The 14,522-nt window shown below is 38.2% G+C and overlaps 1 protein-coding gene across 2 annotated transcripts in view; it reads right to left on the reverse strand.

The window, feature by feature from the left end:
- Positions 1-14,522, reverse strand: part of CFAP70 (cilia and flagella associated protein 70) — an 86,545-nt gene that overhangs the window by 37,284 nt on the left and 34,739 nt on the right. For both annotated transcript variants that reach the window (XM_061161786.1, XM_061161787.1), the window contains 6 exons: positions 12,929-13,099; positions 12,664-12,744; positions 10,625-10,716; positions 7,379-7,439; positions 6,864-7,058; positions 5,373-5,504 (listed from right to left, as the gene is read on the reverse strand). In XM_061161786.1, coding sequence (XP_061017769.1) covers positions 5,373-5,504; positions 6,864-7,058; positions 7,379-7,439; positions 10,625-10,716; positions 12,664-12,744; positions 12,929-13,099 — 732 coding nt within the window. The remainder of the gene's footprint in view (positions 1-5,372; positions 5,505-6,863; positions 7,059-7,378; positions 7,440-10,624; positions 10,717-12,663; positions 12,745-12,928; positions 13,100-14,522) is intronic.

Here is a 14,522-nt window from a genome sequence, read left to right on the forward strand (position 1 = left end):
CTTGACCCTTCTCCTGGACAATGTCATGAACCTCCGACCATAGTTATAGGCACTCTGTCTATCAGATCTCGTCCCTTAAATCTGTTTCTCACTTCTACTGTATAGCCATAAGGGATTTGTTTAAGGTCATACTGAATGGTGTCATGGTTTTCCCCACTTTCTTCAACTTAAGTCTGAATTTGGCAATAAGGAGTTCATGATCTGAGCCACAGTCTGCTCCCAGTCTTGTTTTTGCTGACTGTATAGAGTTTCTTCATCTTTGGCTGCAAAGAATATAATCAATCTGATTTTGCTATTGACCATCTGGTGATGTCCATGTGTAGAGTCTTCTCTTGTGTTGTTGGAAGAGGGTGTTTGCTGTGACCAGTGCATTCTCTTGGCAGAACTCTATTAGCCTTTGGCCTGCTTCATTCTGTACTCCAAGGCCAAATTTGCCTGCTATCCAGGTGTTTCTTGACTTCCTACTTTTGCATTCCAGTCCCCTATAATGAAAAGGACATCTTTTTTGGGTGTTAGTTCTAGAAGGTCTTGTAGGTCTTCATAGAACCATTCAAGTTCAGCTTCTTCAGTGTTACTGGTCGGGGCATAGATTTGGATTACCATGATATTGAATGGTTTGTCTTGGAAACGAACAGAGATCATTCTGTCATTTTTGAGATTACATTCAAGTACTGTATAAGCATATATTGATCTATATATATTGTTAAATGACTACTGCAAACAACTAGCAGTCATCATCTTATATAGCTACAATAAAAAGAGAAGAAAAAAGAAAAAAATGTGTCCTTGTAATAAGAACTCAGGATTTACTCTCAACAGTTTTCATATATACCACACAGCAGTGTTGACTATAGTCCTTTTATACTGTACATTACTTCCCTAGTAGTTACTTATTTTTAATTGGAGATTTGTACTTTTTGACTTCCTTTGTCCAACCTCTCCTCCACCAACCCCAGATTTTGTATTTTTTGAGCTCCTCAGAGTATTTAACAACACTGACCATTTTCGTAAAATTTTCTTCCCTCGGGTTCTGAAATACCACTGTCTCTGGGTCTTTCACCCTTTCAACAATTTACTTGTCTCCTTCATTAATTTTTTACTCATCCGCCCATTAAATTTTGCTATTTCCTAGGGTTTTGCCACCAGCTTACCTCTCTCTCTACTCATGCTTTTCTTGACAGCTTCATCTATGGCCGTTGTTTGACTAGCATCCATATACTAAAGACTCCCAAATTTTACCTCTAGCTCAGATTTCTCTCTTGAGCAAAACCCTGTAAGAACTAATGTTTAAAACTGAATACAACATCACCTGTCTTCCGGCAAATTTCCTTATGCTGCATTTCTTATCTTAGTCAATGTTATTACCAGCTACCCAGTCACTAAGCCTTAAATTTAAGAATCTTTTCTCTCTTTTCCTCCATAGTATGGAATAATCAGTTAACATCACCAGTTCACCACATCACCAGCTCATCACCTCTAACCCATCCTACATACTGCTATCAGAATGTTTTTTTGTAAAATGGAACTCTAATCATATTATTCCCCAGTGTAAAACAATTAAATTTATTGCATTCAACTGCTAATAAGGAAAAATGTCAAAACTTCTTAGTGTGGCATATAAACACTCCATCCATGCTACCAAACTGATTCCTGGTTTCACTGTTTCTCTGTCCCTCACCCACTTCAACCTCTGCTCCTTAACTATATGCAGTTTGGCATGTGTCATATTTTTCCAAGCTTCTAAGCCTTTGCAATGTCCTCTATGACTCAAATGCTCTGAAACATGTATTTGGAGAGGTTCTCTTTAGCCTTCAAGGCCCAGGTTGTCACAGCTCCTCTGTGACTCCTTCCCTGAAAGATCTCAGGGTGAAGTTGATACCTTTTCTTTATGCATCCCCTAACCTCATCTGCCATGGATACATCGCTGTTACAGCACTTAGCTCACCCCACTGCAATTATCTGTATTTTGTGCCTGTCTCCTCTACTAGACAGGGGCTTTCCAAATCAGATCATCCAAATTATCTGTGTAAGATTGTTATCTTAATCCTAGGATATTGGACACTCCTCTCCTATCTCTTCCAGGAATGTTGAACAGGTGAAAGAAAAAGTGATGGTAGCAGAGAAGGAAACAACAGTAAAGGGAAGAACAAGTAGAACAGAGGCCTTGGGGAGGTATAGCTGGTTAGAAACTACCAAGGGGACAAAAAGACTTTGTCACTGTTTTCAAACAAATCATAACTGCACACATCTTTAAAAAATGAGCAAATGACAGTAAGATATAACCTGTGAAAATATAGACAGACAAGTGGGAGGAGACCAGTCAGATAGAAAAGGCATATTTGAAGTGTCATTGTCATTCAAGTATAATATCTGAAAACTCATAGTTTTTCTTTGTTTTGATTACAAATCTTGAGGAAAAAATTGAGAATTGCACACATTCACAGAGTAAATAGAATAATTTTTCTTCCACAATGTACATAGCTGATTATATTTATTTTTATTCATCAAATCTATGACAGTTATGAAATTAATTTTTCTAGGAAGTTGAAAGAGGATCAGTTCAGTTCAGTTCACTCTCTCAGTCATGTCCGACTCTTTGTGAAGCCATGAACTGCAGCACGCCAGGCCTCCCTGTCCAGCAACAATGCTCGGAGTTTACCCAAACTCATGTCCATTGAATCAGAGATGCCATCCAACCATCTCATCCTCTGTCATCCCCTTCTTGTCCTGCCCTCAATCTTTCCCAGCATCAGGGTCTTTTGCAATGAGTCAGCTCTTCGCATCAGGTGGCCAAACTATTGGAGTTTCAGCTTCAACATCAGTCCTTCCAATGAACACCCAGGGCTGATCTTCTTTAGGATGGACTGGTTGGGTCTCCTTGCAGTCCAGGGGACTCTCAAGAGTCTTCTCCAACACCACAGTTCAAAAGCATCAATTCTTTGGTGCTCAGCTTTCTTTATAGTCCAACTCTCACATCCATACATGACCACTGGAAAAACCATAGCCTTCACTAGATGGACTTTCGTTGACAAAGTAATGTCTCTGCTTTTTAATATGCTGTCTAGATTGGTCATAACTTTCCTTCCCTTCCAAGGGGTAAGTGTCTTTTAATTTCATGGCTGCAATCACCATCTGCAGTCATTTTGGAGCCCCCCAAAATAAAGTCAGCCACTGTTTCTGCTGTTTCTCCATCCATTTGCCATGAAGTGATGGGACAAGATGCCATGATCTTAGTTTTCTGAATTTTAAGCCAACTTTTTCACTCTCCTCTTTCACCTTCATCAAGAGGCTCTTTAGTTCTTCTTCACTTTCTGCCATAAGGGTGGCATCATCTGCATATCTGAGGTTACTGGTATTTCTCCCGGCAATCTTGATTCCAGCTTGTGCTTCTTCCAGCCCAGTGTTTCTCATGATGTACTCTGCATATAAGTTAAATAGGCACGGTGACAATATACAGCCTTGACCTACTCCTTTTCCTATTTGGAACCAGTCTGTTGTTCCATGTCCAGTTCTAAATGTTGCTTCCTGACCTGTATACAGGTTTCTCAAGAGACAGGTCAGGTGGTCTGGTATGCCCATCTCTTTAAGAATTTTCCACAGTTTATTGTGATCCACACAGTCAAAGACTTTGGCATAGTCAGTAAAGCAGAAATAGATGTTTTTCTAGAACTCTCTTGCTTTTTTGATGATCCAGCGGATGTTGGCAATTTGATCTCTGGTTCCTCTGCCTTTTCTAAAACCAGCTTGATCATCTGGAAGTTCACGGTTCACGTATTGCTGAAGACTGGCTTGGAGAATTTTGAGCATTACTTCACTAGCGTGTGAGATGAGTGCAATTGTGCGGTGGTTTCAGCATTCTTTGGCATTGTCTTTCTTTGGGATTGGAATGAAAACTGACCTTTTCCAGTCCTGTGGCCACTGCTGAGTTTTCCAAATTTCCTGGCATATTGAGGGCAGCACTTTCACAGCATCATCTTTTAGGATTTGAAATAGCTCAACTGGAATTCCATCACCTCCACTAACTTTATTCGTAGTGATGCCTCCTAAGGCCCACTTGACTTCACATTCCAGGATGTCTGGCTCTAGGTGAGTGATCACACCATTGTGATTATCTGGGTCGTGAAGATCCTTTTTGTGCAGCTCTTCTGTGTATTCTTGCCACCTCTTCTTAATATCTTCTGCTTCTGTTAGCTCCATACCATTTCTGTCCTTTATTGAGCCCATCTTTGCATGAAATGTTCCCTTGGTATCTCTAATTTTCTTGAAGAGATCGCTAGTCTTTTCCATTCTATTGTTTTCCTCTATTTCTTTGCATTGATAAGCTGAGGAAGGCTTTCTTATCTCTCTTTGCTATTCTTTGGAACTCTGCATTCAAATGGGTATATCTTTCCTTTTCTCCTTGCTTTTCGCTTCTCATCTTCTCACAGCTATTTGTAAGGCCTCCTCAGACAGCCATTTTGCTTTTTTGCATTTCTTTTTCTTCAGGATGGTCTTGCTCCCTGTCTCCTGTATAATGTCACGAACTTCCATCCATAGTTCATCGGGCACTCTGTCTGTTAGATCTAGGCCCTTAAACCTGTTTCTCACTTCCATTGTATAATCATAAGGGATTTGATTTAGGTCATACCTGAACAGTCTAGTTGTTCTCCCCACGTTCTTCAGTTTATGTCTGAATTTGGCAATGAGGAGTTCAAGATCTAAGCCACAGTCAGCTCGCAGTCTCTTTTTTTGCTGACTGTATAGAGCTTCTCCATCTTTGGCTGCAAAGAATATAATCAATCTAATTTCAGTGCTGACCATCTGGTGATGTCCATGTGTAGAGTCTCCATGTTGTTGGAAAAGGGTGTTTGCTATGACCAGTGTATTCTCTTGGTAGAACTCTATTAGCCTTTGCCCTGCTTCATTCTGTACTCCAAGGCCAAATTTGCCTGTTATCCAGGTGTTTCTTGACTTCCTACTTTTGCATTCCAGTCCCCTATAATGAAAAGGACAATTTTTGGGGGTGTTAGTTCTAGAAGGTCTTGTAGGTCTTCATAGAACTGTTCAACTTCAGCTTCTTCAGTGTTACTGGTTGGGGCATAGACTTGGATTACCATGATATTGAATGGTTTGCCTTGGAAACGAAGAGAGATCATTCTGCAGTTTTTGAGACTGCATGAAAGAGGACTCCCCCTTATTTTTTCCAAAATTAGTCTTATAAGTTAGGCAGTTTCTCACTGATCTTTGTGTTTTCAATTCCTAGCACAGAGCAGCTACCCCAGTAAATGTCTATGGAGTTAAGGAAGAAAAGAGGCAAGAAGAAAGGAATTATTTAGAGGAGACCCTGATGACCTACAGAGAAAAGGACGAGTGCTTAGTTCTAAAGCACCTACCTGGTTTAAGGCCACATGCATCTGATCCACCAAGAAAACATATAGCTCACTGATAAATTTCTGCAGCTCCTCTTGGCTTTCAAATGATGTTGTCTTCAAGTACTTCTCTCTCACAATCTTTACCACAGCATGCTGCAAGAGACACGTATCACCATCTGATAGCACAGTTCAGCAGCATGCTAACAGCACACACCTCCCTTGAGCTTCTGATCTAAAGCTCATCAGAAATCCAGAAGGTGAACTGATTTTCCTTGGTGACTACTAGATTGTTGGTTCTCTGATCTTCCCCCAATCAACATACTTTGCATAACATCAAAGTATGTCTTCATGACATCATTCTTTCCTTGACATTACCATCATCATCAATATGGTCAATACAGGATTCACACTTTGCAAAGAGAGTCATAAAGCCAAAGAAAACCTTAGCATTATGTTTATGCATTATATTTCTCATGGTGGCAACATGATTCAAGGGAGAAAAGGAGAAAGGCCTGATTTGAGAGACTGAACAATGGAATCCTGGTTCTAATCCTGCCACTGTACAACCTCTTATATTATTTTATACTTGGTATTTCGGTTTCCTCATTTATTAAATGGATATGTACTTCTGGTATTCCTATCTTATTTCAAAAGAGGATTGAGAGGCCAAAGAGAAATAACAGGTGAAGAAGGTCATCCAGCTAGTAATAGTAGAACCAGGAATCAAACTGAGATGTGCCTATGCCACCTGAGAATAGCCTCTTGTCTCCAAGGGTATCATTTGCTTTTCACTTTATTATTTCCACATACTTTCTTTGTATCTGTTTGGTACAGTTTAGAGCACATAATAAATGTATATAGAGAGGCACTGCACTATAGCAAATAAGAATGTTGAGTCTGGAGCCAGATTGCCTGAATGTACATCCCATCTTTGACCTTTACTAGCTCTGTAATCTTGGGCAAATTATTTAACCAACTAAATACTGCAATTCTCTATCTATAAAATGAGGAGTACCTTTCTCTTATAGTTGTTGTGAGGATTAAATTAGTAAAATATGAAGTATTTAAAAACTTGTCTGTATATAACAAATACTCAATAAATGTTAGCCATTATTATTTGGGAAATTTTTATTAAGTAAATATTTCTCAAATCTTAGTGATTCTATAGGCTAGGAAAAGGTTTGCAATGGGAAACAGAAAAGTGTCATGGAATCAACATCAGGTACAGTGTCTGCCTGTTAGTGCAACACGACATCTGGCCCCAAATCTGGCCTAACTTCAAGTGAGGAATTAGTTTATTACAAGCTTACACTCAGTATGGATACTGAACCACACCAAGACTATATAGGAGTGGAAGAATGTCTCTAGACAGCCTGTCACAGAGAACATAGGTCTTTGTACCAGTAGCAAGAAAGGTAGAAAAAAGCTGAACATAACTGGAAAAGAAATGATAACTACATATGCAGAGAAGATGCTTCATAAAAATCCATGGTTTAATAAATTAATATTTACCTTGAGTTGTTCTTTGAAAGCAAAGTATTTTCCAGAGCAATTAAGTTCATAGTTGAGCTGGCACTTCTGCTCCTCCAGGGTTTCACTATCTATATCATTCCCAGTCTTGATTACTTGTTTTCCAAACATACTGTGATATTCATTCAGAATGGCTCTAGAAATGTTCTTGATCTGCATGTGGTAGTCACTCACCGCCTAGAAAAATACAAAATGTCTGGTAAAGGGGCCTCAGAGAGATCAAGACATGGAATGAAAGTCTGAAACTGGATTGGGTTTTACATTCAATAATATTTTAGGTATAAATTGCCCTTTTCTTCCCATCTCAGAAACCATCAGCCAAAGATTAAACACTGTATGTTATTCATTGGATGCCACTGGTCAGAAAGAAGCATGAGGGAAAATATTTGAAGCTACAATTTCTCACCCCTTCTGGAAAACATACTGAAGAGCCCATGCCCTATTTTCAAGTGGGTGCACTTAACATCTCAGAGTTTCACCTTGGCTTTGGCACTTACCTTCTGAGCTCCTCCTGTCCTACGGGTAAGAGGTGGCCTTGGAGGAATCATTTCCTTGACCCTGTATCAGAAAAAAAACACACAAACTTTCTTATATCCAGATGTATGTTCTTTTATTTCCCATATCCAAAGGTTTGGGTGAGGGATATCAAGGGTCAGTTGCCCATCACACTCAACCACTATGCTATTATCTCATGTGAGAACCTAGATGTGAACTTCAGAACAGCATATAACTGTGGACTAGGAAGGAAGGTAGGAAGCCACTAAATAGCTACCTGGAAAGTAGCTAAGTTGCACTTCTGGCTAATTTGAGCCCAAGCTTTACCCTTATACATTTTTAAAAAACCTCTTGTACACAAGAAGCTACATGACTCAGGCATTAGAAACAGATGGGTGTTCTGACTTTAGTAGCTTTATGTAGCTACTAACAGTAGCTGTTATGATTTTTGGTAGAGTCTCTGAAAACACAAAGTTTTGGGAATATAAATGGTACAAACAAGTGGAAGATTTTCTTTCCTCTCTAGTAGGAAAAATTGATGCTTTTGAACTGTGGTGCTGGAGAGGACTTTTGAGAGTCCCTTGGACTGCAAGGAGATCAAATCAGTCAATCCTAAAAGAAATCAACCCTGAATATTTATTGGAAGGACTGATGCTGAAGCTGAAGCTCCAATACATTGGCCACCTAATGCGAAGGACTGACTCATTTGAAAAGACCCTGATGCTGGGAAAGATTGAAGGCAGGAGGAGAAGGCTGCAACAGAGGACGAGATGGTTGGATGGCATCATTGACTCAATGGTCATGAGTTTGAGCAAACTCTGGGAGATAGTGAAGGACAGGGAAGCCTGATGTGCTACAGTCCATGGGGCAAAAAGTCAGACACAACTGAGTGACTGAGTAACAATAAGGATAAAAAGTATACTTCTGGTCATAATTTATAAGACTGCATTAAGCAATAGCAAATATATCAAACTTTACAGTAGAAAAAAAAAAACAGTGAATAAGAAAATACATTTTATCACTGTTAAACTACTTACACCAAAACTTTTACCTTCCATTTTCAGGAGTTCTTACAAGAACCCAAAAGAAATTAGGGGCTTCCCTGGTGGCTTACTTGGTAATGAATCCGCCTGCAGTGTGGGAGACCTGGGTTCAATCCCTGGGTTGTGAAGATCCCCTGGAGGAGGGCATGGCAACCTACTCCAGTATTCTTGCCTGGAGAATCCCCATGGACAGAGGAGCCTGGCAGGCCACAGTCCATGGGGTTGGAAAGAGTCAGACAAGACTGAGCGACTAAGCGCACACACAAATGGAATTATAGTTCTTCCTTCTTACAGTTTCAGATTCCTACTTAGGTATACTATACTGTCTTGAAATTTACCAAAAAATTCACAAATCCAATTTTTATTTAATAGGCTCTATGTATGAGAGAATTCCCTGGTGGTCCACTGGTTAAGACTTGGTGCTTTCACTGCAGTGGCCCAGGTTCAATCCTTGGTTAGGGAACTAAGATCTTGCAAGCTACGTGTCATGGCCAAAAAGAAAAGAAAAGTGAGGACAGGTTCTATGTAATTTTAGACTTTGCTCATAACTCCTAATTTTAATTTTATCTATATTATCAGATAATATATCCATATGATTCAAAATTTAAGAGATATGGAACAATATATAGTAAATGGTCTCCTGCCAACCTTGTTTAGCCACCCAGTTTCCTCTCCAGAGACAATGTTATTCATTCATTGAAAATATATATTGAGTGCCTATTATCCACCAGGCACTCTTCCAGGTGCTGGGGATAGAGTATTAAACAAAGACAAAAGTTCTTGCCCTCATGGCACTTACATTTTAGTTGGTTAGGACAATAAATAAGATAAATATGTTAGTGATATGTTCCACACAGAAAAATAACATAGTTCCCCAAACTATGTTGGGGGTTGGGAGTAGTGGAGTTGGGGAGCATATTTCACCAGAGAAAGCTTCACTGAGATGATAATACTTGAGTATGACCTGATAGAAGTGAGGAAACAAGTCATGTAGATATCTGGGGTGAAGGAAATTACAGGAAAAGCAAGCAGCAAATGTAAAGGCCTTGCTGCAAGAGTATGCCTGGCATGTGTGAGCAATAAGCGGCCACTTTGGCTAGACCAAAAAAAATGAGGAGAAAATACATGCAGAATACATAGCCAGCCCCATATAGGTCATTATACTCTGACTTTTACTCAGAGTATGATGGGAGTCACTGGTAGCTTCTGAAGAGAGGAGTTATATGAATTGATTTCCACTTTAATATAATCATTACAGAATGCTATGATAAGAATAAATTGCCCAAATGTGGTAAATTCATAGAATGAAATACTATTCAACAATAAGGAAATGAAGTACTGATACACACTGCATTCTGGATGAACCTTCACAGCATTATATTAGATGAAAGAAGCCAGTCAACAAAGACCACATTGGTATGATTCCACTTAAATGAGATGTTCCAGAGTTGGCAAATTTATACAGACAATAAGTAGATAAGTGATTGCTTAGGCCTGGGGTGCAGGGTGTTGGTAGGGAAATGGCATGAGGATTGAGAGGAAATGTAGAGGGATTCCTCATATATATGGAGACATTATTCTCCATCTTATATATATAAGAAAGATAATAAAGGATACCATGAATAATTATACCATATTATCCATAATAAAGGATACCATGAATAATTATATGATTATATATAAATTATATATAATTTATTTACCCAATAAATAAATTGGATAACCTTAATGAAACAGACAACTTCTTATAAACACAATCAAAGCACTGTGGTACAATATAAAAATAGTTCTAAAAAATTACATATATTATATGAGAGCAGTGTGTGTGTGTGTGTGTGTGTGTGTAATACAGAGACTGACAATAACTTCAAAAAGATAAATACCAAGGTATTAAAAAAGGTTATCATTGGGTGAGTAGAAAGAAATCTGGGTATTTTTAGACAGTTTCCTGTTGATTTCTTTTTCTTGCTGATCTTGAAATTTTCAAAATTTTTGTAATTGGCATATACGGCTTTTTTTAAAAGAAGACAAAAGTAACGAAAAAGACTTCATTTAACAAAAACACCCAAAAAAAAAAAAAAAACCCAGAAAACTGTCTGCTGCTTAACCCAAGAAAAATTATATTTATGTGGACAAAATGACTTCCTTTAAAAGAAGTCACCTAAATTGTCTTGCAAAACAAGTAGGAGAACCATCACCACACACCTTCTGGCTAGTTCCTCTGGCATTCTCTTCGGAACCAAGGCTTTGTCCAGTTCAATCTCCAACACAATGTAAGTCCCTGCTTCTACATATTGCTGTAAAGACATTTTCCTCTAATTTAGTCTTTCCAGGAAAAGACATATTCATGAAAAAATTTTAGTACTATAATGCTCACAATATAAATGAGAAAATTGTATATTTAACCATATATAGTGTGATTTTGACTTAAAATATTTTTTACATAGAAAAATAACTGGAAAGAAAGATAGTAATGGTGGGGGGGCTTCCCTGGTGGTCCAGTGGTTAAGGATCTGACTGCCAATGCACTGGACACAGGTTCGATCCCAGGTCTGGAATGATCCCACATGCAGAAGGGCAAAGAGAAGCCTCTGCAAGGAGAAGCCTGCACACCGCAACAAAGAGTAACCCCAGCTTGCCATAACTAGAGAAAGCCCCAAGCGCAGCAACAAACACCTAGGGCAGCCATAGTATATAAATAAATAAATATTTTTTAAAAATAGTGGCAGTGGTTATCTCTTGCAGAAAAGGGTTTTCAATTTTATTCTTGAAAACATCTACCCCAGTTGAAGTCTTGTTTAATTTGTTCAATACTATTCCTAGAATTCTTTTAAGTGAATGCCATTCTTTCTTCTAGCAAACATCTTTCAGGAGTCTTGCAGAAATAATCTCATAACCTTCTGACATTCCCACTCACACCCTCCTAAGTACCATCTATAAACTTCAACCTGGGACATTTCTACCTAGATTCTTGCCAGCATCCTAAATATATCAGGTCCAAAACTGGACTTATCATTCCCCTATAATAACCACTATCTTTATTTTTCTCTAATGATTCTGTCATCTTTCCAGAAAGTGAGGCTTGAAACCCAAGTTATTTTTAACTTTTATTCCTCAACACCCAAAGTTGTCAAATTTCATACCTTGCCTCTGAGGGTTTTTTAGTTTCTTTACTACAACCCTGTCCCTAGATTAAACCATCATTAACACTCATCTGTACTATAAGAAAAACATATACACTGACATCTGAATCCCCTACCACAACTTCAATCTCTTTTTTCCATATCCTGGCAAGAGTATTGCCCTGATACACTCATGAGGTATTATTTCTACATAACTTAAAAACTTAAATGTGCATCCCTAAGATAAGGCTTAAGAGTCCCTCATCATCCACAGAATGAAACCCACACTTTTCAGCAAGCTTTTCAAAGCATTTCTAAATCCCAACTTAGTCTCTCTCTTCTTTATCACCTCCTTCTAGAGCCATTACTTTCTTTTCATTTCTCTGTATCACGATGGTAGTGGTGGTTTAATCGCTAAGTCGTATCCAACTCTTGCAACCCCATGGACTACAGCCTGCCAGGCTCCTCTGTCCATGGGATTCTCCGGGCAAGAATACTGGAGTGGGTTGCCATTTCTCACTAATTAATTGACATACCCTGAGTTCTGCTACCTTCTTTATGTCTTGACTCAAGCTATTCTCTGATGCTGAAATTCTTCTCCTTCCGTCTCCATTTGGCAGAGGGTTCTCTTTATCTTTCACTACTTAGTTTGGATGCCACCCATTCCTGAAGACTTCTGAGACTGCCTCATCTGACTCCTGAGTCCACACAGTGCTTTCATTTATACCTCTACTGCAGCATTCATCAAGTGTCTGTCTTACAGTTAGTTATGCACCAGTCTGTTTTGCCCACCAGAGTGTTGAGTGTCCTGAGAGCATATGAATAAATGCTGCAGATGATATATCTCTACATCCCTAATAGTGCTTAATAAGCATAATTAATGAGACATAATTTTTTTAATGCTAGGAAGGACCTTGAAATTAATCTGTTATCCACTCATTTTAGAGTCTCAACAAGACAAAGACATGACCTTATTCAAGGTCATAAGCTAGTCATGGCAAATATGGGATGGTTACTCAGAAAATGAATTTTCCTGAGCATTTTCCACTATATGATACAATCCTGCTTAGTAAAGGACTGATGGATTCAAACTTAATTTTCAAACTCTTCATGCATAGTTACCTGTCCTTCTGGATTGTTGGAAAGGGAAGGTTCAATTTCCAAAGGAGTATCTGAGCTCTGAGATTTTATACTAGGTACTTGCTGAAAGAAAATAAGCACACATCAAAAATTCAATTCTTACATGGTCTCCACAACAGCAGGAGCAAGGACCATTATGTTGCATCAAAATGTCAATTAAACTGAAGCAATTCATCAAAAGAGAAATCAGTGCAAGCCTCTGGAAGGTAACAAAACCAGCAAAATCATCAACTTCTCAACAACCTACCACATCCCCAGGCTTAGGCTTTCCTTCCATATCCTTTTCTTTGACTGTTTTATCTTCTTTCAGGTTCTTAGAAACAACTGGTTTAGACACTGGAGAATTGATTCCTCCTATTTTATTATTCTGAATCAAACTATGGCCAGTATCCCGGAACAAGCTAAATAAACACTTGGTCTGAAAAGAAACAAACAAAAAATGTAATTACTCACAGGCAAATGAAACAAACTTAAAAAAAAAACACAACTTTATTCTTTTTTTATTGAGCTTTTTAAATTTTTACAATGTTGTGTTGGTTTCTGCCATACAACAAGGCAAATTAGCCATAATTATATATATGTTCCTTCCCTCCTTAGTCTCCTTCCTTCCCCCATCCCACACCTCCAGGACATCACAGATCAGCAGACTAGGCTCCCTGCGCTACTCAGCAACTTCTCACCAGCTATCCCGCCGGCACCGGAGAGTGTGTATATGCTGATGCTACTTTCCCCATCTGTCCCACCCTCTCCCTCCCCTGTGTTCACAAGTCCATTCTCTACATCTGTGTCTCTTTTCCTTCCCTGCAAATAGGTTCATCAATATTATTTTTCTAGATTCCATATATATACATTAATATAGTATATTGTTTTTCTCTTTCTGACTTACTTCACTATGTATAAGGGTAGAGGGACCTCTGAGCACATTAGTCTTTAACATCATTTAGTTTTCCAGATAATTTTAGTATAGTACAATCAGAGATAAATAGAAGCAAAAAAGCTTAATTGCCTTGCCATACTTGTTGAACTGGTAAAACCATTCATAGAAAATTAGCTGTCTACCCTGGTTTTTAAACTAGTAAGAGAAATTTCAACCTCGCTTGTTATGGTTTCTCATAACTTGGTACCAGAAAGTGTTTAAACTTTGACACATAATTTCAGATTAACTTTAAGTGGTAGAATTTATTTCTGTACAAGAAATATTATCTATTTAAATACTACTGGCTTATCACCTATAATTGGAAGAATAGTGCAAGTTTAAAGTAAAACTATGCATGGGAAAATTCAAACTATAGATAAATAACTAGAAAAGAATCTTAACTTTATAATTAAACAACAAGGATGAATCTAAATGTAATTTATGATAAGTGAAAGAAATGAGACTGCCCTCTCCGCAAAAAGTGGACAGAGGAGGGAGAGAAGGATAACAGATGAGGATAATGGATATTTTCATTATAATGATTGTGGTGATAGTTTCACATACGCAAACCTCCATTAAAAGTTTTACATTGTACACTTTAAATATATGCAATTTATATGTCAGCTACACCTTAATAAACCTGCTAAAAGATAGTATGGCAATATTAAAGAAAAATTATGAATACTAAATACTACTGACAATTCGGCCACCTCTACCACAATTGCTGCATTTCATATATTCTAAGATGCAAATTTTTTCAAATGTTAACATCTCTGGAGAAGAAAACATTTCATGTAAGTGATATTACACAATATGCAGTCATTTATGTCTCCTTTCACTTAGCATAGTTTTTGAGGTTTATCCATGTTACAGCATGTATCAGTAGTTCATTCCTTTTTAAAAACAGCTTTGTTGTTTTGTTGTC

This window comes from Dama dama, chromosome 15 (assembly GCF_033118175.1).
Source record: "Dama dama isolate Ldn47 chromosome 15, ASM3311817v1, whole genome shotgun sequence".
NCBI lineage: Eukaryota > Metazoa > Chordata > Mammalia > Artiodactyla > Cervidae > Dama > Dama dama.